The sequence below is a fragment of the Vicugna pacos genome, chromosome 18 (assembly GCF_048564905.1).
Source record: "Vicugna pacos chromosome 18, VicPac4, whole genome shotgun sequence".
Taxonomy (NCBI): domain Eukaryota; kingdom Metazoa; phylum Chordata; class Mammalia; order Artiodactyla; family Camelidae; genus Vicugna; species Vicugna pacos.
In genome coordinates this window covers 22,680,623-22,702,411 of record NC_133004.1, presented here as the reverse complement: position 1 = coordinate 22,702,411, position 21,789 = coordinate 22,680,623, and the positions used below count along the sequence as shown (strand labels likewise).

The 21,789-nt window shown below is 54.1% G+C and overlaps 1 protein-coding gene across 4 annotated transcripts in view; it reads left to right on the top strand.

Moving 5' to 3' along the window:
- PPL (periplakin) overlaps positions 1-21,789 on the top strand; it is a 42,376-nt gene that overhangs the window by 16,404 nt on the left and 4,183 nt on the right. For 2 of the 4 annotated variants that reach the window (XM_072942644.1, XM_072942645.1), the window contains exons 2-21: positions 3,645-3,744; positions 7,862-8,016; positions 8,670-8,790; positions 9,395-9,520; positions 9,612-9,653; positions 10,837-10,998; positions 11,096-11,203; positions 12,143-12,238; positions 13,146-13,268; positions 13,373-13,519; positions 14,075-14,226; positions 15,074-15,171; positions 15,335-15,492; positions 16,429-16,607; positions 16,686-16,824; positions 17,969-18,162; positions 19,464-19,614; positions 20,318-20,401; positions 21,064-21,180; positions 21,676-21,768. In XM_072942644.1, the coding sequence (XP_072798745.1) occupies positions 3,645-3,744; positions 7,862-8,016; positions 8,670-8,790; positions 9,395-9,520; positions 9,612-9,653; positions 10,837-10,998; positions 11,096-11,203; positions 12,143-12,238; positions 13,146-13,268; positions 13,373-13,519; positions 14,075-14,226; positions 15,074-15,171; positions 15,335-15,492; positions 16,429-16,607; positions 16,686-16,824; positions 17,969-18,162; positions 19,464-19,614; positions 20,318-20,401; positions 21,064-21,180; positions 21,676-21,768 (2,545 nt within the window). Of the gene's footprint in view, positions 1-3,641; positions 3,745-7,861; positions 8,017-8,669; positions 8,791-8,822; positions 9,293-9,394; positions 9,521-9,611; positions 9,654-10,836; positions 10,999-11,095; positions 11,204-12,142; positions 12,239-13,145; positions 13,269-13,372; positions 13,520-14,074; positions 14,227-15,073; positions 15,172-15,334; positions 15,493-16,428; positions 16,608-16,685; positions 16,825-17,968; positions 18,163-19,463; positions 19,615-20,317; positions 20,402-21,063; positions 21,181-21,675; positions 21,769-21,789 lie in introns of those variants that run through there. The other 2 variants (XM_072942646.1, XM_072942647.1) reach the window with 2 other exon arrangements.

The window sequence follows — 21,789 nt, the reverse complement described above, 5'->3', positions numbered from 1 at the left end:
AGGGAGCCTGGCAATAGAAAGTAAATGTGAGCTCATACTACTGTGGTGATGGTGGTGGTTGCTATACGTTGGCTCACGTAATTTTCTCTGCACCTCTGTGAGTAGCTAGCTGTAACCCAGTGTTTGATCATGTGGCCTCTAGAGCAAGACTGTCTGAGGAGACGATCCTGGCTCCCATTCATAAGCTGTGTGACCCTGGGCAGGTGCCTTGACATCTCTGAGCCTTGGTTGCCTCATCTCTAAAAGGGCAGACAAACCTTCCCCAGGGGTTAGTGTGAGGATGCTGTCAAGGTAGTGCCCATGAACGTGTCTGCTGTCTGGTGAGGTGTGTTCAGTAAGTGTCAAATTACCATGATGACTCAGCTGTCACCCCCAGGTGACAGGTGGAGAGACTGAGGCGTCTTAAGGGTGAGGTGCTTGCCTGGGATGGTCCAAGCAGTAAGTGGCCTAACAGGACTTGGAACCCACGCCTGTCTGACCATAAGCTCCTGCTGAGCTGTCCTTTGATCTCCAGCAGGACTGCCAGGTCCCTGGGGCTGGCTGTCCCCTCACCCCGGGTCCCTTCTGGTGCTGGGCTTCAGCTGGAATAATGGGCGGGCCAGGGAGGAGTCCAGAAGTCACTTTCCTTGAACCTGCCCCACCCAGCCAGTGAGGGGGCTGGTTTGGGAGCTGGCCTTGCCCTGAGGTGGGGCCGGGCTGAGCCCCAAGGGAACAAAGTCCCCCACCTGACCCACCCCGCAGGTTCCCAGTCGTGGCCCAAACCGTCATGGGTTAAATATTTGGGCAGAGACTCACCACGTCTGACTGGTGAGGCCAGGCTGAGGGTGAGTGGCTGGGGTAGGGCTGAGGGGCAGAAGTGCTCACAGTCCCCATGGGGTCTGCCCAGCCGGGGATGTGGGCGATGGGGGTCGGCCCATGACCTGGCAGCCTTCCCCCTTCTCACCCAGATCCTCCATCAACAGTCTCCTTTTCTGAGCTTTCCTGGACACTCCACTAAATACCAGCTTTCTCCACTGCAGGACTTCTCAGAGCCTTTACTGGCTCATGAATGTATTGAGGGATTGGGTTTTCCTAACCCCCTTGACTGACAAAGCCTTCATTTCAGGAGTAATTTACAGGACTGGGGTTCCTGGGACCCCACTTTGAGAAAGACTCCCTCTTTGGTTGACTTTGCAGAGAGTGTGGCCCGGGTCTTGTTCCCTAAGACTCCCCTCCTTCCCACGTCCCCTCCCCCAGTTCCTGTGTGTCCAGGCCTGGCACATGGCAGATGCTCAGCCAAGTTTTGGGACATGGTTGGACAGACTTATAGCTTCTGTTTGCTGGCCTGTTTCTGCACCCCGCTCCAACTCCCCCAACACCAGTATATCTGCAGTGTTGGCCCTGAAACCCTGGAGGGTTCAATTATAAAATTTATAGCAGGAATAATACAGCTTCTTGGGTCATGCTCTGGAGATCCAGATTCAGAGGGTCTGGGTTAGGGTTTGGGAACCTGAATGCTTCACATCACAATAGATAGGTTCCAGGCCTTGATTTGAGGAGTTCCACTCTGAAGAGCTGGTGGCCTCTTCTGCTTAAGGGTCAAGAGCCCTGCCCTGGCCCACCCAAGGGACACGCATAGGACCTGCCTCTTCTGTGGCCTCTCCTCATTGGAGCCTTCTGCCCACAAACCCCAGACTCCTCTTCATCCTTCAGAACCCAGGCACCACCACCTCCTCCAGGAAGCCTTCGTTGACCACCCTTATCCTCACCCAGCCAGTCAGGATGCTCTCCTGGTCGTGCCTGCCTCAGTCTCATGACTATTTCTGTAAATGCTGTTTTCCTCCCAGTCTGGGGATGAACTCTCAGAGGGCGAGGCCGTGTCTGTGTGCAGTACTGGGCCTGGCACACAGTAAGTGCTTGCGTGTGGGTGGAATGATACTTCTGGGTGCTTAGCTGCTCAGGACCCACTGTGGAATCAGGTATAAAAGGATCTTTGATGGAGACTGGGGTTACTGACTGCTAATCTTGACCATCGCTGTCTGGCTGTGTGACATTGGCCAAGTTGCTTTCCCTCTCTGGTCTTTGTGTCTTCCTTTGTTTAAAGAAAAAAAAAAAACAAAGTCAGAGTTGGACAATGATCAGTAAGTCTCCTTAAACAACTCTAATCATGAACTTTTGTGAGATTTACCAGGTGCCTGGCTCTGTGCCTGCATAACCTCACCCCCATTCCCAACCCCCTACTGGGAAAGGTGCAGTTATTCCGTCTGACAGCGGGAAGCTGAGGCACAGAGAGGGACAGCAGCTTGGCCAAGTCTCACAGCCAGAACCCACATCTGGTTCCAGAGCCAAGGTCTTCACTCCCACAGTAGCATTTGCCAGAGTGGTCTGTGATGTGATTTCTATGGGTAGGGAGGAGCGATGCTGACAGATATGACCGGAGAGAACATGGAAAGACCGAGTGAGAAAGCTGTTCTGATTTCAGGTCTCTCTCAGAGAGGTCTTAGCACCCAGGAGGTCTTAGCTTGGTGTTAGCTCCGCTCTAAGTTGGCTGCAGTACGTGCCAAGCTCTGCTTTTAAGCAGGAGAGGACAGGGCTCCGGCTCAACATGTGCAGATGGCCGAGTGTCCAGCTAGAACTTAATGCTGCCATTTTATTTCCATGGAATTTATATTGACAGTTACCTCCACTGGTGGCAAGGGCTTCTGGTTTTCTGTTTGCAAAGGGGAGAGCAAGTTCCCCTTTTTAGTAAATTAATTAAATATAAAGAGTAGTAGACTGAAAGAAAAGTATCAGATATTTTATAACAAGGGCGTTTGCATAAAACCTTGTACCTGAATGCTCATAGCAGCCTGATTCATAATGGCCCAAAGGTGGAAACAACCTAGCTGTCTGTCAGTGGATAACTGGATAAAGAAAATGTGGAATAGCCACACCATGGAATATTACACAGCCGTAAAAAGGAATGAAGCACTGAGACTCGCTATAATATGGATGACCATCAAAAATATTATGTTAAGTGAGAGAAGTTAGACACAAAAGGCCTCGTATTATATGATTCCGTTTCCATGAAACATCCAGAACAGGCAAATCCATAGAGACAGAAAGCAGATTTGTGGTTATTGGGGCTGCTGGGAGGGGAAATGGGGAGTGAGTGCTAAAGGGTACATACGAGGTTTCTTCCTGAGGTTAAGAAAATATTCTGGAGTTACATAGTGAGGATGGTTATACAACCTTGTGAATATGCTAAACACCATTGAATTATACACTTTAAAAGAGTGAGTTTGGGGGAGTGTGTAGAGCTTAGTGACAGAGCATGTGCTTAGCATGTACAAGGTCCTGGGTTCAATCCCCAGTGCCTCCATTAGAAAAAAATTCTAAAAGAAAAAAAGGGTGAATTTTATGATATGTGAGTTACATCTTATTAAGTGAGCTCTGCCAACATGGCAAAATAGAAGCATTAGGGTGATGGCCAGAGTAGGGGCTGATTTCCCTACCATGTGTGGCATCATTTCTGGGACTTTAGTTACATCACCTGGAGGGAAGCCAAGCTCCATCCGAGGCTCCCCGGGCAGCTCCTGCTCCGAGCCTGGGGCTGCGGACAGCCTGGGAAGCTGGCCCCCCCTGCCCTCCAGGCCCTCGGCTCACCTCCCTTCTTCTGCCAGCAGCATCTCTAACAAGGAGTTGTCAGAGCTGATCGAGCAGCTGCAGAAGAATGCCGACCAGGTGGAGAGGAACATCGTGGACACAGAGGCCAAGATGCAGAGCGTGAGTGCCCCCACCTCCCACCCCTGTGCTTCCTGTGCTGCCAGCCCCATTCAGGACCCCCTCTGGATCTCTCCTGGGTGTGATTCTGCCCCAGGGGACCTGTGGTCACATCTGGAGACGTTTTTAGCCATCACAGTGCAGTAGAGGAGCATCCCACGGTGGAGGCCAGGGAGGCTGCTACACACCCTCCAGTGCACAGAATGGCCCCACACACGGAATGACCTGGCCCCAAATGTCAGAGGTAGAGGTAGAGACGCACTGAAGAGAGGAGCCTCATGATTGCCGTTAACACCAGCTCCTCCACCCCGGGCACTAAGCTCCTGCAGTTTATGGGCCTGTCTGGAGGAGAGCCAGTCTCAGGAGCCAGGCCCTGGTTAGGATCCCAGCTTTGCCACTGACTGTGTGACCTTGAGCAAGTCACCACACCTTTCTGTGCCGGTGATTCCCTCTAAAAGGGTAAGAGTGATCGTCCCTATCTCCTGGGCAGCCGTAAAGATTGGATGAGATTTTGCAGATGCAGCACAGGTCTCAATATTATCAGCATCCTTACTTCTTTTTTTTTTTAACATTTTTTATTGATTTATAATCATTTTATAATGTTGTGTCAAATTCCAGCATCCTTACTTCTCATACCACTGCCACTGCTTGGATGTGGGCTGGGCACAACACTTTCCTCTCTCTGTGCCTCAGTTTCCCCTCCTGTAAAATGGGGATGACAACCGCTCTGAGCCCGTAGGTTCCCTGGGGACTCTGCTCCATGCACGACAATGGAGCTGAGCTCACACCTGCGAGGTGCTAAGATGACCACCTCCTCTTTAAACCCTCCGCTAGCCAGTGCAGTTGAGTTTTTACCTTTTTTGTAGCTGGAGAAACTGAGGTTTAGAGAGGGCCAGGGTGACCATGTCAGGAATAGAGCTGGTCCCCAAGCCATCCCAGAGGTGGGGGTACCAGATTTAGGAAATAAAAATACAGAATATCCAGTTAAATTTGAGTTTCAGAACACAAATACTTTTTTTTTTTTGGTCTAAGTATGTCCCGTGTACTATTTGGGTTATACTTATATTACAGTGTTATCTGTTGTTTACCTGAAATTTGAATTTGACTGGGCGGTCTGTATTTCATCTGCATTCCTACCTGGGGTGACAGAGAAGCAGGTCCAGAGGAGTCAGGTGCTGAGGGTGGACAGGTCACAAGGGAGGTCAAGATCCAGCTGAACCCAGTGATGTCCCGGGGTCCCAGCCATGGCTGCCCCTCCTCTGACCACCCAGGTCCACCCACCTGAGGGCCAGTCCACAGACAGCCTGGAGGCTGGAGGGATGGGGGTGGGTTGCAGATGGCACAGCTGGGGGGTAGGTCAGAAGTGGGGGTGTGGGGAGGGGAAAGGCAAGAGGGGACCCTGCTCCCTGCAAGGGCCCCTCCCCTGCCCCCACTTCCCACCTTTCTTTCCAGCTTCAGTGTCATCTTTCCCTCCCCCTCCGCCAGCTCCTCTGGTGATTTTCTGTGTCCCCTCTCATGGCTTCAGTGGTGGCGTGTGCTTTCCTAAATGAGAACAGCTTTTCACTGTGGTGGGGTGTGTCCTAATGAAAGTAATATGTGTTCCTTACAAACATTTCAGGACCAAAAAACAAGTATAAAGAAGCAAATTAAGATCGAGTATTAATTCCACCATCAGAACTATCATCACTGAACATTCGGTGCATTTCTGACCTTTTCTCGTGTGTGTGTGTGTGTGTGTGTGTGTGTGCACATGCACGCCTGTGAATAGGGTTCAGCCCTCTCGTTTTATTTGCTTAGAGTAGTGACTCAAAGTAACAAAGATGTCTTTGGGAGATAATTTTGAACTTTTTTTTTTCCTAATTCACATCAACAAAACTTGACAAAAGAAACCATGCTTTGAAACCTGCATGGGCTAATCTTTCTGTCTTTTCTCTTCCTTCCTTCCTTCCTTTTTTCAGAAGAAAACATCATTATTAATTTTATTACCCAAAAGTTCTCTTGAATTTTCCAATTTTTTTTAACTGAAGTGGGATTCACATAACATGAACTTCGGTAGGTCCTGGGTTCAATCCCCAGTATCTCCATTAAATAAGCAAACAAACAAACCTTATTACCTCCTCCTGCAAGAAAAAAGTACAAAGCTTCTCTATACAAGGTCTATGGAAAGCATCCAGATTTAAGAGTTCACCCTTGTGAGTTTTTGCATCAGTGGGTACCCATGGAACCACAACTTGGGTCAAGACAGAGGACATTTCCAATCTGTATTCCCCAGAGCTACCACTGTGCTGACCACTGTCCCCGTCGGTCCGTCTGGGCTGGACTCAGGAACACCTACACGCCCCTCTCGGCTGCTTGTTCTCTCGTCTCGGCTGGAGAGCGCTCGCTCTCCCACACAGCACCTGCACCTGCACGGGTCAGGAGATGATTAATTTACTCCCTCCTTTTGCACAATTAATCTTTGACTCCATAACTGCCCAGCAGAGCTTCAGATCAGCCGGTGCTGATGGAGCCGATAAAATTCCACCCAAGCCGAGAACCATGACATTTTGTTGTACTTTTTCTCCCTGGCCAGACCCACCTGGAGTGGGGTAATGGTCCAGCACAGGTGGCCTGCAGACATGTGGGCCTCGCCTCCAAGCCCCTCGGGGCGCTGGGCCCCCTCCCCGCGCAGCCCTCCCAGAGGGAGCCCAGGAAGGTTGGGCTGGATGCCTTCTCTTCCCCTGAGAGACGGTACCAGGCACCGCATACCTCCGTTCACTTTTTTTCTTTCGCTACTTCTTCCTCCTTTCTTCCTTTCTCTGTTTTAACAGCTTTATTGAGGCATGTTCTACGGATCAGGAAACACCCCCTTAAGTGCGCAGCGCAGCATTTTTACTACCTTCACGAGTGGCACATCCGTGTCCATGTCGGTTTCGGAACGTTTTCATTTCCTCGCAGGATCTCCTGTGGCCATTTACCGCAGATTCCCCCCCGACCCCCGCCAAGCCCCTGGCAACCACCCATCCGCCTTCTGTCTGTGGACTGGCTCCCATAAATGAATCCCACAAGGCATGGCCTTCCCGTCCGGCTCCTCTCACTTGCGTGGTTTCGAGGCTTATCCCTGACGGAGCCCAAGTCTTTGCTGCCTTCTTCTCACTGCCGAGGGAGAGTCCTCAGGTCACCTGAAAGCCTCTTCAAAGCAGGGGTTTCTCTTATTCCCATTGCAGAAATGGGGGTGCTGAGACCCAGTGAGGTCAGGGGACTGGCCTCACTAGGCCCCCCGTGTGACCCTCGGTCTGTGCTCAGTCCAGTCTCTGACTTGTGCCCCCTGGGCCCGGAGTCCCGGCACGGTGTCCGGCCGTGCTCCCTGAATGTGGACTAAGTGAATTAATGGGCTGTCTCCACTGCCAACTCACCACTTTTCCCTAAATAAGCAGAAACCCTGGACTCATCAGCGACTTATCAACGGTACCTTGCGGACAACCCCCACTCTGTTCATTCTCGCCATTTCCGTTGGCGACACCCAAGCCTGGCCCACCCTCAGCTTTCACCAGGGCCCTGTCACAACCACTGACTGTCCTCCCAGCTCTACCCTCTTGCCGGCAGAGCTCCTAGAGGATTCTCCTCTAAGGATAGGTGGGGCCGTGTCTCTGCCCTCCAGCCATTCTTTGCTCTGGCCCTGCTCGGCTTTCTCTCCCACTTCCTCCCCCAACACTTCTAGCCTCAATCACTGGCCAAAGTCTCAGCTGTCCTTTCCTGCCATAGGGCCTTTGCACAGGCTATTCCCTCTGCCTAGAACACTCTTCCCTTTCTTCTTTTATTCTTGGCCTCAGAGGGTGATGAGCCCTGGTGCTAAAGCCAGTCCCCCTCATTCCCCCTCTGCTGTGTCTCCTTGTAAACACCAGCTTGTACGAACTTGCAGTCACCCTTGTGAGGTTTATCTGTCAACCTGCCTTTCTGTGGGGTCCCCACTGGGCTAGGGGGCAGGGCCATGTCTCTCTGTCCACAAGGAGGCCCTTAAGGAGAGGCTGGGCCTGGCCAAGGGAGCCCCTCTCTGACCCCTATCCTCCTGCCCCTCCCATCCCAGCAGTGCCCACTGAGTCCCTGTTTACTGTCCCCCTCCCCTTTGTGACTCTCACAGGACCTGGCCCGGCTGCAGGAGGGCCAGCAGCCTGAGCACCGGGACGTGGCCCTGCAGAAGGTGTCAGACTCGGAGAAGCTGCTGTATGTGCTGGAGGCGGACGCGGCCATCGCCAAGCACATGAAGCACCCCCAGGGGGACATGATCGCCGAAGAGTAGGTCCAGAGGGAGCTGCGCGGGGCCAGGGCAGCAGGGCTGCAGCCACTCACCAGTCAGAAACCGAGTCAGGGAGAGGGCTGACTGAATTCCAGCACCTACTAAACACTTCCCATCATCCTCACAACCCATTCTGCAGTCCAGGAAACTGAGGCTCAGAGCCCTGGTGTCCACTGTTCTGGTCAGAGTGCGGCCACCACAGCCCCTGCCCGCCGCACTGCCTAACCTCCCGGCCTGTGAACATGCTGCCCCCTGGCCTGCTGCCCACCTGACTCCCCAAGCTTGTGGCTCTCGCCTCAGCTCAGGTGTGCAGAAACCGCTGTCCCTGACACAGCCCACAGCACCCAATGGTCCTTCTGGACAGTGGGCTCAGAGAGCAGCAGATATGCCTGTTTCTTCTGGAACCTTCTATGGTTCTGGGCACAGAGTAGGCCCTCAGGAAGCATTGATAGGGAAGGCAGGATGAAGGAAAGTGGACAGGAGCAAGGTGGGAGTGACTGCCTGGAACCCAAGGCCACTGTGAACCTGTCCTTCCAGACCACCGAGCAGAAAGCTGAGGCTGGGGGCTGGGGTGTAAGGCCCCTCCTTGGGTTGTAGGCAGTGCCCCCATCATCCAGCCTCGCTAACCAGGGTGGCCGCTCTCCCCACTCAGCATCCGTCAGCTGAGGGAACGTGTGACCAACCTCCATGTGAAACACAAGCAGATCTACAACCTGGCAGTGAAGGAGGTGGACCCACAGGTCAACTGGGAGGCGCTGGTGGAGGAAAAGCTGGTACAGCCCAGGTTCATCTGGGAGGGGGCTGCATGTGGGCTGGGAGACCCTCACCATTTAACAGGTGCCACAGTCCTGCTGGGGAGGGAGTCGTGTTCCCAGTGTTTACCAATGTTTGTGTCGATAAGATGAGCAAGACTCAGAAAGGTGCGGCAGCTAGCCCAGGGTCACACAGCAGAAGTGGTGGCAACTGGGAGCCTCCCGGGATCGTTGAGGTCCTAGCAGGGTGGAGGGAGCGGCCAGATTTCTGGCTGGCTGCTGCCCTTCCTGTGCCTTCACTAGCCTGTCTCCACCATGGAGAAGCCTGGCTACTAGTGTGACCCTAAGCAAGTGACTCCCCTGGCTGGTTTCTGCTTCCCCAACTGTGAAATGGAAACGGCAACTGTGAGAGCCTCTGAGGTGGCTGTGGGATTAAACAAGATGAGATGTGGCAGGAGAGGTGACAGCCTGTCCTCGAGTCCCTCCAGGGCCACTCCGCTCACTCCTCGGCCGGTGCTGTGAGGTGGGGAGCCAAGGCTCACGGGGGACGGGGTACCAGTGGGCTGTGAGTCCTGAGCCCCCAGCCCACCCTGTGCGTGTGTTGTCTCTCCACGCGCCCCGCCAGGACAAGCTGAGCAGCCAGGGCTTTGGGACGGACCTGCCGCTGGTGGACCACCAGGTGGAGCAGCACAACATCTTCCACAATGAGGTCAAGGCCATCGGGCCCCACCTGGCCAAGGATGGAGGCAAGGTGTGTGCGTGGCAGGTGGAGGGGATCCCTGGGAGGAGGGCCTTCCACCTGCAGCCCCCGCCCTAACCCATGTCCCCCGCTCCACCCTCAGGAGCAGAACAGCGAACTCCAGGCCAAGTACCAGAAGCTGCTGGTGAGACGCCCCTGGGAATGGGATGGGGGGATGGGGAGTCCGGCAGTGGGGACAGGAAGCATGTGCTGTAAACATTTCAAACAGCACGGAGGGAGGAGGGAGGGTCCAGCTCAGTGGTAGAGTACCCGCTAGGTATGCAGGAAGCCCTGGGTTCAATCCCCAGCACTTCCATTAAAATAACTAACTAAATAAATCTAATTAGCTCCCCCCAGAAAACAAAAATAAGCAAACAAACAGGACGGAGGGAGGTGAAGTGGGAAGAGGTGGTACCCCGAGCCCCTGCCTGAGAGGGGTCCCCGATTGCCCTGTGCTCATGGAAAACCCCAAAAGACCCAAAGGACACAGCTCATCCTATAGTTTGCTTCCTAATCTTTATTGAGCACCTACTGTGTGTTGAGTATGATGCATGTGCTTAACAGGCAAAAGTTTTCTGTTTCCCTTTTCAAAACCTTCCAAGAAGATCTTCTTTTTAAAACTGCACAAGGGATGCACAGATGCCTCCTTGTGGGCCTTGCAGATACCTCAGCCGTGAGAGTCAGGGGTGCCAACGGTAGGATTGTGAGGAGGCTCTGCAGCCAGGCTGCCTCCACTTCTTTGGTGGGGAGACCTTGCACGCAAGCTCCTCATCTACAAAATGGAGTTAGTTCGATTCCCTGGCTCATAGGAGTGCTTTGAAGACTGCAGGAGTTAGTACTGGAGAAGTCCCAGCACAGTCCTGGCACGTGGGCGCCCATGTATGTGTTAGCTGCTGTTCTCATTTGCAGAGTGAAACACAGACAGCTCTCCTCCCACCTCTCCCTGCCTGGCTTCTTCTCAGATGTAAAGCAGTAGTTTGCTACCGTCCTCCCAGCCGGCTGTGCAATGACATGTTAAAGACAGAAGTGGAGGCATAGCTGCTGGCGTTTATGGAACACCAGGCTTGTGCCCTGTGAGATTAGTGCTGTCGTTAGCCCCTTTTGCAGATGGGTAAACTGAGGCTCCACAAAAAATGTTTCAGTTCTGTGAGGGTTTTGTCTGTGCCGCTCACTGCTGTATTTGCAGTGCCTGGAGCCACGCCCAGCACTTAGTAGGTGCTCAATAAATGTTTGCTGAGTGAATGGAGGGGTTCAGGGCGGTCAGCCGACTCATCCAGGGGAGTCCAGTTGAGCAGGAGGCTGCAGCCCTGTCCTCACCCCGCCCGCAGGCGGCGTCCCAGGCGCGGCAGGAGCACCTGAGCTCGCTGCAGGACTACATGCAGCGCTGCACCAACGAGCTGTACTGGCTGGACCAGCAGGCCCGGGGCCGCATGCAGTACGACTGGAGTGACCACAACCTCGACTACCCCAGTCGCCGGCGGCAGTACGAGGTAGGCGCTGGGCTCTGCGGGCCCAGGCCGGGGTCCGGTGGGAATCCTGGGGCTGCCAGGCTGGACTCTGAGCCTCTCCACCACCCCAACCCTGCAGAATTTCATCAACCGGAACCTGGAGGCCAAAGAGGAGAGAATCAACAAGCTGCACAGCGAGGGTGACCAGCTGCTCGCAGCCGAGCATCCCGGGAGGAACTCCATTGAGGTGCGTGAGCCTGGGAGGGGCTGCCTCCTCCAGGCTGGCCTCAGGGTAGCCTCTGCTGTGGGCCGCTTGCACCTGGGCAGCCCCCCACCAAGGTGGGGGTCCTTCATTCTGTGTCTGTTTGTCCGTCTTTCCATCTTGCCATCTCCTCTTGCTGTGCCTCCTCTCATTACCTTGATCTTTTGCCATGTCCTGCCCTCGGCCCCCAGACTTCTGAAGCCCATGTGGTGCCCGTATTAGTTTGCTATTGTTGCTGTAACAAGTGACCACAAACATGGTGGCTTTAAACAACAAGAAGTTATTCTCTCTTGATTCTGGAGGCCAGAAGTTGTAAACCAAGGTGTTGGCAGGCTTGCTTCCTCCGAAGGCTCCAGGGGAGAATCCTTCCTTGTCCTTCTCTTTGCTTCTTGCTGGCAAGCCTTGGCATTCCCTGGTTTGGAGCTGCATCATTCCTATATCTGCCTGTGTTTTCACGTGATCTTCTTACCTGGGTGTCATCTCTTCTTCTTTGAAGAATACCAAACGTTGGATTTAGGGTCCACCCTAAATCCAGGATGATTTCATCTAGAGATCCTTAACCAATTACATCGGCAAAGACCCTATGTCCAAATAAAGTCTGCGTTCTGGTGGCCATGAATTTGGGGAGTGCCTTTGTGAGAATTTTTTTAAAACACCACTTTGGGCAGACACAGCCCCTACTTATCCCTTGTGCAGTGCACAACCTGAGCACCCGTACACAGCAGCACTTCTTGGCTCCTCAGCACGTTCTCCTCTCTCCTCCTCCCACTTGTGAGCAGGAGCTGACTGCCTCTGTGGTAGCCACACCCAGGCAGAAGCCAGCTGCCCCTCTCCTCTACCCTTTTTTGGTCTGGAATCCTGTCATCTCTCCCCTGGTGTCCCAGGTACCTGGCCAGCAGCAATCTGCCCCCTTTGTCCTGTCAGGCTCACATGGAGGCAGTGCACGCAGACTGGAAGGAGTATCTGAACCTGCTTATCTGTGAGGAGAGCCACCTGAAGTATATGGAAGACTACCACCAGGTAACTGTTAGTCCAGAGCGCCACTTGTGGTAGCACTCAGTGTCTATCTGGCTCATTTGTGGCCTCGGTGCCACTTCCTCCAGGAGCCTTGCAGGGCTGCATCCCCAGGCCTTGCAGTGTCTATGTTTCGAGTAGTGTACACGGGCACCCCAAGCTTGCTGAGCCCTTGTCTGCCTTCCCTAGGGGCTGGAGCTAGAGAGTCTGACTCACCAGGATAGCACAGGCCCAGGAATAGGTGTGTGGGGTTTTAATTTTGGTAAAAAATATATATAATTTACCATTTTATCCATTTTTAAGTGTTCAATCCAATGGTATTCATTACATTCACAGTGTTGTGCAACCATCACCACTGTCTTTCCAAAACTTTTTCATCACCCCAAATAGAAACACTGTATCCACTAAACAATGGCTCCTCATTCCAACCCCTGGTAACCTCTAACATACTGGGGATTTGAACCCAGGAGCTCTACCCTCCCCTCTACTTTCTATTTCTTTGGATTTGCCTCTTCTAGATATTTCATAGATGTGCAGTCACATGGTACATGGCCTTTTGTGTCTGGCTCTTTCACTGAACATGATGTTTTTGAGGTTCATCGTTTTGTAGCATGAACAAAAACTTCATTCCTTTTCTTGGCTGAATAATATTCCATCATGCACATGGACCATACTGTTTATGCCTTCCCCTGTTGATGGATACCGCATTGTTTCCACCAGAATGTGTGTTTTTAACAAGAGGTCCGCACATTAGTCTTATGAGTATGTGGTGTGGGGGCACCTGAACTCAGATGACACTAATGGAACTAACTCCTGTTTGGGTGTCTCAGCCCCACTGGGGAGCTGGCTTAAAGCCATAGCCAGGCATCCTAGTGGTTTCCTGTCTGTAATAAGGCCACCTGGTCTCCCCTAGTTCCACAAAGACGTGAAGGACGCCCAGGAGCTGCTGTGCAAGGTGGACTCGGACCTGAACCAGAAGTACAGCCCTGACTTCAAAGACCGATACCAGATTGAGTTGCTGCTGCGGGAGCTGGATGTGAGTGGTGCCCAGACAGGGCCCTGCCCAGCTCCCTACCTGCCGACCGGGCACTGCCTCCTGCCCCAGGAAGGTCTCACCTAGGCTCTCCTCTCTGCATTCAGGACCAGGAGAAGGCTCTGGACAAGTACGAGCACGTGGTACGGGGCCTGCAGAAGCGAGGGCAGCAGGTGGTGCCCCTCAAGTACCGCCGGGAGACGCCACTGCAACCCATCCCCGTGGAGGCCCTCTGTGACTTTGAGGGTGACCAGGTGAGCCACTGCCCAGGTGCCCCAGGTGCCCCAGGTGCCCCAGGCAGGCTGAGCCCATGTCTGCCTCTTCTCATGTCACTGAAAGGCTTTAGGGGTGGCATGGCTATATGCAGGGCCTTGAATGTTTTCAGGAACCTGTGTTCATCTCTGTCATTGGGGTCACTCTCTGCCAACCCCCCATACCACCCCAACTGCAACCCTGGCCTGTTCTGCCAGTTTAGCAGCCCCAGTCATTCCAGCAGAACTCCCAGTGGAGGTTCTCATTGGCCCACTCTGAGTCACATGTCCATCCCAAGAAGTCAGGGAAGGAAGGGATAAGAGCACACGGGACTGCAGGGTGTGGGGGTGCACCCAAAGGGAAATCCAGGCGGGTGCTGGGCCGGCAGCCCCAACACATGTTCCGTTGGTGTTGGCCCATCTTGGGGAGGGTCTAGGAGACAGGCTAAGACTCCCCAGGTCTCAGAGTGACAGGCAGGGATGAGGCTGTACTGGGCCCCTGGCCACCGACCGGGGCAGGTTTCTCTGTGCGTTCTGACTGGCCTGTCCCCGTGCCAGGGCCTGATCTCTCGGGGCTACAGCTACACCCTGCAGAGGAACAACGGGGAGAGCTGGGACCTCACGGACAGCGCAGGGAACGAGCTGACTGCCCCAGCCGTCTGCTTCATGATCCCCCCCACTGACCCCGAGGCCCTGGCTCTGGCCGACAGGTACAGCGTGGGCTGGCCCCACTACCTAGACCCCCCATCTCAGCCTCAGGGTGCCACTAACACCCCCACAGCTGCAGATCCCATTGGCCAGGCTGATGTGTGGTGTGTAAGCACAGTTCAGAGAGTAGTTCCTCTGCCAGTGCCTCTGGGCCTTTGCACATGCTGCTCCCTCTACCCGGACACCTACCCACTGCCTTACAGGCTCAGGCCTCTTGGCTTGAAGACCCAGCCCAGGTGTCACCTCTCCTGTGAAGCCTTCCCTGACTGCACCCTCATCCCCCACGCTGGCTCCAGGGAAAGGGCTGCTGCCTCTTGGCTCTCAAGCACCTTCTCCCATCTCTTGTGCTGCTCTCATTAGGGTGTTTTGTGTCTGTGTCAGTCTCACTGGGCAGAGGCTCCTTAGGATTTACTATTTCCAGGGCCTTGTTCAGTAGCTGGTGCAAAGCAAGTATCCAAAAACTCTTTCTGAATGAGTGATTCAAGGAATTCCTTCGTTTATTTATTCAGCAAATATGTGTTGAGCATCTTCTCTGTACTCCCTCAGAGGTAACATCTTGGTGGAGAAAACAGAGTAAACAAAATAATTTTAGATAGTAAGATTTGCTATGAAGAGGAGAGAGAGACACACACAGAAAGGAAGGAGGGAAGGGAGGGTCCACTGAACCCAGGAGCGAGGACAGACCAGGGTTTGAGTAAACCCTTCCCATGTGTCATTTTCACTTTCTGACGCATTTTGATGAGCCACCTGACTCCCTGGGGCTGTCTGTCCAGCCACCCTGGGCCCGGCGGCCGTGGGTGGTGGGGGCATGGGCTGCCCTGGGTCCCCAGCCCGTTTTTGCTGTCACAGCCTGGGCAGCCAGTACCAGAGCCTGCGGCAGAAGGCGGCCGGGAGCAGAAGCGCACTCCAGCAGCGGCAAGAGGTGCTGAAGGCAGAGAGCCTTGGAGGTGGGTGCCCGGGCCGCTGCCCAAGGCTCTGGGGAGGGGCCAGGCCTAGGGTCTGTGCTGCAGATGGGATGGCAGGGGTGGGGGAGGCCGAGCTGGCCTCAGTGGCCCCTTCCCTGGCCTCACGCTCCACCACTGCCTCCTGACTGTGATTTCCCTCTGGCAGATGCCTCCGACCTCCAGGGGCGGCAGCTGCTGGCTGCTTTGGACAAGGTGGCCAGTGACCTGGACCGGCAGGAGAAGGCCATCACGGGGCTCCTGCGGCCACCGCTGGAGCAGGGCCGGGCCGTGCAGGACAGTGCCGAGCGGGCCAAGCACCTCAAGGTACTGCCAGGCTTGGGGCACGGGCTGGCCCACTGGCTCTCGGGGGCCCCTGCTTGACAGGGACCACCTACCGCATGTAACAGGTAGGCCAAGTCATGGGGCAAGGGGGCTGTTTTAGGCCAAGGATTAAGGAGGTGCCTGAGGCCTGGCACCCCCCACAGACACGTCCCCAGGGGAAAGGGCTGGTGGAGCTGAGGCCGCCTCTGCACAGCTTGTCGCCGTGGGCTCGTGGCAGTGCTGACAACAGCAGTGCGTGCGCCCGAGGACCTCAGCACCAATCCAAGAGGCCACAGTGCAGGGCGGCTCACAGGCTCTGGAGCTGCAGAGCTGTCTCACTAGCCACTTGACCGCAGACACACTGTTTAAGCCCAGTCCTCAGTTTCTTCAGTGAAATAGGCTGGTCCCCACTCGCGGGGCGTCAGGATGGGGTGAGTTGAGGCACATGACGCCATCTACTGCTCACCTGTTTCAAGTTTCCTGAGTCCTCCGTACCCTCTGTGGTGAGCGCGACCGTTCCTGGTTTACAGAAGAGGAACGGGGCTTGGAGGAAGTGCCATGGCCTTGATGGGGCCACATCAGGGCCATTAGGGGCCAAGTCAGGGCCCAGAGGACACCTGGTACAGGGGTGGGGGCGTGACTGGGCCCCAAGTCCCCTCCTAAGCTGCTTGGAGTCCTACCTACTTCATAAGGTCACCCCCAGAGATGAAAAAATCATCCGTGTAAAGTAGTGGGAACAGTAAATGCTTGATGATTCCCTGTTAGTTTTCATGGCTCATGAGTCACCACCCCCTACATCAGAATTCCCTGGGATGCTCATTACAAATGCAGGCTCCTGGCTGGCTCCCCTGAGCCCTAGTTAGGCTCCCTGGGGAGGAGGTCCCTGGGGGGAGGCAGGCTGACGGCTGTGGCCAACGCGAGGGGCTCTGGTCCCCACAGAACATCACCAACGAGCTGCTGCGGATCGAGCCCGAGAAGGCACGCAGCACAGCCGAGGGCGAGGCGTTTGTGCGGGCCCTCGCGGACGGTGGCAGCGCGGCCCTGCTGAGGACGCGGGTGGAGGACACACACCGCAGATACGAGCACCTGGTGCAGCTGCTGGACGTGGCCCAGGAAAAGTGGGTGCAGGCGGGCAGCAGGGAGGCCAGGTGGGTCCAGGGCCAGGTTCCCCCCCAACTGCTGACCTGTGTTCTCAGGGTCGACATTGCCAACCGTCTGGAGAAGAGCCTGCAGCAGGGCCGGGAGGTGCTGGCCATGTACGAGAACCAGCTGGCCCAGGAGGACACGGTGCCCGAGAGTGGCCGTGCCCTGGACAGCAAGAGGCAGGAGTTGGCGGTAGGTCTGGGGATCCTGGGCCTTGGGAGCTTTCTCTGAGCTGGGCATGGGCCCCGGACACCCCTAACCCCTACCTCTGGACAGTCGAGAGGCCCAAGGCCCAGGGCAGCAAGTCCCTCCAGGTCTGGAGTCCCAGCTGTGCCGGGGTTTGGGTGGCCTGTGGAAATCAGGTGCTAGTTTCTTCAAGTCAAATATCCACAGAATCCCTCCAGACTCCCAGTATCTCTGGGTGAGCAGATCCGGCCACCGGGGCCCGCACGCCCACGGGGCAGGTCAGCCGGGTGGAGGAGCCTCTGCCCCAGCCCAGCAGGTGCTGTCTTCACAGCTGCCACTGGGCCCGCTCCAGGCACCGGAGTCTGTGAGCCTGCAGGAGGCCCCTTATTCACACCCCATCTCACAAAACCCTGCCACGTGCTGAGAGCCTCACCTCAGAGCCCAGGAAGTGGGCTCCAAGGACAGAGCCTTCGCCGAGGCCACTCTGGGCCCGGGCTGGGCGTCACAGGCACATGCTGCCCGCCGCAGGGTTTTAGACGTTAGATTCCACATATGAGTGATATGATAGGATATTTTTCTTTCTCTTTCTGGCTTCCTTCACTTAGAATGATGAACAAAACAGAAACAGACTTACAGATGTAGTAAACAATTGTATGGTCACCAGGGAAATGGGGTGGGAAGGGATAAATTTGGGAGTTTGAGATTTACAAATGTTAGCCACTATATATAAAAATAGATTTTTAAAAAGAGTTTCTGCTGTATAGCACAGGGAACTATATTCAATATCTTGTAATAACCTTCAAAGAAAAAAATATGAAAACGAATATATGTATGTACCTGCATGACTGGGACACTGCTGTACAGCAGAAATGGACACATTGTCACTGATGGTACTTCAATTAAAAGAAAAGAAAGTTAGTTTTTCTGGGGTATTGTTTATCACAATGAAATGGAAATTGCAGAGATGACCGTAGGTTCGAGGAGAAACTCAGGGGCAAAGCCCCTGTGCCTGCCCAGTCTTCCCACCCTCTCAGAGCTGGCAGCCCCAAGCGCCCTGAGGGGCCACGCATCCGGGGGAGGGGGTGGTCACGCGTCCTGGTCCCTGGAGCTCTGGCCACAGCACCCGCCGTCTGCCTCTCCGCCCCGGCAGGCCATGGCCTCCGAGCTGCAGACCCAGAAGGCCCTCCTCGGGGAGGTGGAGCGGAACCTGCAGGCGGCCAAGCAGTGCTCCAGCTCGCTGGCCAGCCGCTTCCAGGAGCACTGCCCGGACCTGGAGCGCCAGGAGGCCGAAGTGCACAAGCTGGGCCAGCGCTTTGACAACCTCTGCCGGCAGGTTGAGCTCAGGTGAGGGTGCTGTGGGGGGCGGTGGCCTTGGCTCAGCTCGTCTGCCTTAAAGCACCAGAGTGGGACCTGTGCGAACACTACCAAAGGCTGTGTTTTCTAAATAATTTCCCCTTTTTGAAAAAAGCAATACATGTACAAAGAATGAAACTCAGGTGATAGTGACCAGCCCCCCCACCAAGACAGGCACTGTTCCCAGTCCCTGTGTCTCTCTCCAAAAAGGTTCTGTACAAGCGAATGACAACATGCCACGTTTTGCTATATTTTCCCTGGCGTTATTTTGCCGGCCTCATGAGACACTAACTGTTCCCTCCTGCCCTTCTGTTTCCTGGGAGGGTTTCCGTAGACTTGATATTGCTTCCTTAAATCGTCATAGAATTCACCTTCTGGGCCTGCAGTTTGTTTGTTTGTTTGTTTTTTGTGAGGAGGTTTGTAACTACCAATTCAACCTCTGTAAGAGATACTGGACTATTTGAGTCATCTCATTCTTGAGTCAACTTCAGAAATCTGTGTCTTTCAAGGGCACATCGTCCTCATCAAGTAGTTGAGCTTTATTGGCATAAAATTGTTCGTAAAGTTCTCTTATGCTTTAACGTCCGCAGATGCTGAGGGGAGGTCCTCTCCCTCATTCCTGATGTTATGTCTTCTTTTGTTGTATTTGTTTATTCTTTTCTCCCCTGATCATTCTGTCTGAGGTTTATTTATTGACTGTTTCAAAGAACCAGCTCTGGTGTCGGTGACCTCCCTCCTGTCTCCCTGTTTGCAGTTCTGGTGACATCTGCTCAGTGTCATTCCCTACTCTTGCTTAGTTTTAGTTTCTCTTTGCTCGTCTTCTTCTTCCTAAAGGTAGAATCCTACATTGTTGGTTTGAGAGCTTCCTTTTTGCTAACCTAAGCACTTAGGTTATTTCCCACTAAGCACTGCTTCACTAAGATACAAATGTGATTGTTTTATTTTCGGTGAGTTCAGATTTCCTCGCCTCCCTTGTGATGTCTCCTTGGCCCTGTGGGTTATTTAGGTTCTAGAACACACAGTGGGCAGCCCCGCGAGTCAGAACACGTGGCCCTCCCTGCCCTTACAGCGGCCATGCAGTGTTCCAACTCCACAGTCCATCATTTACCTAATTACTCCGTTTCCAGTGACTGGTTAGGCTATTTCTAGTTAAATTACTTTTGGTTCCCTGACCCATCCCTCCCCGCTGTTAAAAAAATGAGCACAGGTGATTTCTTCAAAAAAGGATGGCGAGCAGCTTTCAGCAAGCATCCGCCCCCCGTGCCGAGGCCTGATCGGCTTTGTCCCCGCAGGGCCCGGAGCCTGCAGAGCGCCCAGGCTGCCCACGGTGACTTCCGCAGCAGCCGCGACCGCCTGCTCCAGTTCCTGTCCCGCATCCCCAGCTATGAGCCCCAGGAGACAGACAGCCTTGGCCAGATGGAGACCAAGCTCAACAACCAGAAGGTAAGACGGCTGCTTCCACGTTTGTGGGTGGCGGCTGGGGCTGGGCAGCGGTCCGGCAGGGCTGCGTCCTCGCTGGCAGGCTCCCAGCACCTGAGTCTCTGAGAGCAAGGACGGTGTCTCCCTCACCTCTCCCGCCTCCGTGTCCAGCACAGAGTGGACATTCCACACTTGCTAAATCAGCAAAAGCTACAGAAACACAAGAGGAGCCCTCATGGGGAAAAACCCTATTTCCAAAGCCCCACGTCTTGGCTCCCCACAAGGCAGCAGGGCCCTAGGGGGAAAGACGAGGAACAGGAAACCCAATAGCCTAGGCTCAGATCCCGCTGCCACCCCTACCACCTGTGTGCCCAGGGGCCAGTCACTGAGCCTCGCTTTCTTCATTTATAAACTGGAGCTAAGGTGGTGCTTACCTCACAGGATTAAGTGGGATAATCTAAGATACTGGAATGGTGTGTGACATTTCAAAGCACTCAATAAACATTAGTTTCCTGGCAGAGATAATTATCCTTCTTGGCCCTTCTTCTCAGGGCCTTAGAATTGCCTTTCGTAACAGACAAATGCTACAAAAGTGTCAGCAAGGAAGCCATGTGTACCTTGTGCTACAGAAGAGTAATTTCAGACTTCAAGGAATCCAGCTACTCTATCAAGGTTTTTTTTGGGGGGGGTTAAGTTTTTTATTTTTAACGTCTGTGTTGTCTTACAGAACCTGCTAGATGAAATAGCAAGAAGGGAACAGGAAGTCCAGCAAGTCCATGCCCACTCGCAGCAGTACCAGCAGGCCGTCAAGGTGAGAGCTGCACGGCAGGGCCTCCTCCCCCAGCCCAGCCCCCTCAGGCGTGGCTGGCGGCCCCCAAACTGGGAAAGTGAAGGCACTAGGCATCGAGTACCATGAAAGGGCTTTCTACTGTTTGAATGAAGCAGTAACTGGGGGCATTTATCCTAAAGGAAAAAAGACAAAAGACAAAAGAATGTGGGATAAACAAAGGCATAGTAAAACAGCATTATTTACACTAGCAAAACAGACAAACTAGAACGAACTTAAATTCCGACAGTAGAGGAACAGCTAGCTAAATTATCATCCAAGCACTTGATGGATGGTAAAGTCCCCAAACTGATGCACAGGAGGGCTAAGAGGGGGCAACTTGAGAAAAGGCTTACCGTACAGAATTAATAGAAGAAAGCAGAATGTCACATTCTCTAGGCCAGGGACGGCCTGGAGGGAGCACTTCTTGGGGATGGAGGGAGACTGTGCACCTACTTTTTCTTGTCTCACATGTTGTTTGGGGATGTAGCTCTGTCGTGTTGATGTAGCGATGGTTCTCAAAACTTCCTGGCAGTCAGAACAGGGTGCTGCTGAGTGGGAGACCTTTGCAGTCAGCTGGAAAGGGTGTAAAAACATTTTGGTCTCAACAGCTCTTGTGTGCCCTCTGCCATGTCTCTCTCACCCAGGACTACGAGTTAGAAGTGGAGAAACTAAGGTCCCTTCTCGACTTGGAGAATGGAAGGAGCAGCCATGTGAGCAAGAGGGCCAGGCTCCAGTCCCCTGCCACCAAAGTGAGGGAAGAGGTGAGCTCCATGCGCCGGGCCTTCTTGGAGCACCCCGCTCCAGAGCTCAGAATGCAGGCCTCAAAGGCAATACATAATAGGGAAACGGGGCCAAGAACCCTACTGGGTGCGAAGAGGTCCGATAAGAGAGGATAATGAACTTATTCTGGGGCAGCGACACGGATGTGCCTCGAAAGACAGCATGCTGGGGTTATGTGTGCCAGAGCCCCAGACGGGAGGCTCCCCTTTCCCCTGTGAAGCATGCAGGGACGTACGGAGGGCCGACGTTACCAGTTCCTTCTGTACATGAGCACATTAAGGCTCAGACAGAGAGAGACCTGCTCAAGGTCACTGGGGATTCTAAATCCAGTTTTCAATCTAGTGGGTGAGACCGCAGTAGAACTCCAGGTAGGAAGGGGCAAGAACCATACCCTCTGTCCTCAAATGCCAGACTTTCCAAACACCATCCAGCTGACTTCCCGCACAGCCTGCTGACTCCTGGCTGCTCTCCTGCAGGAAGCGGCTCTTGCCGCCAAGTTCACTGAAGTTAATGCCATCAGCAGACAGAGGCTGCAGAACCTGGAGTTTGCACAGAATCTCCTGAGACAGGTAATGGATCTTAGAAAGGAA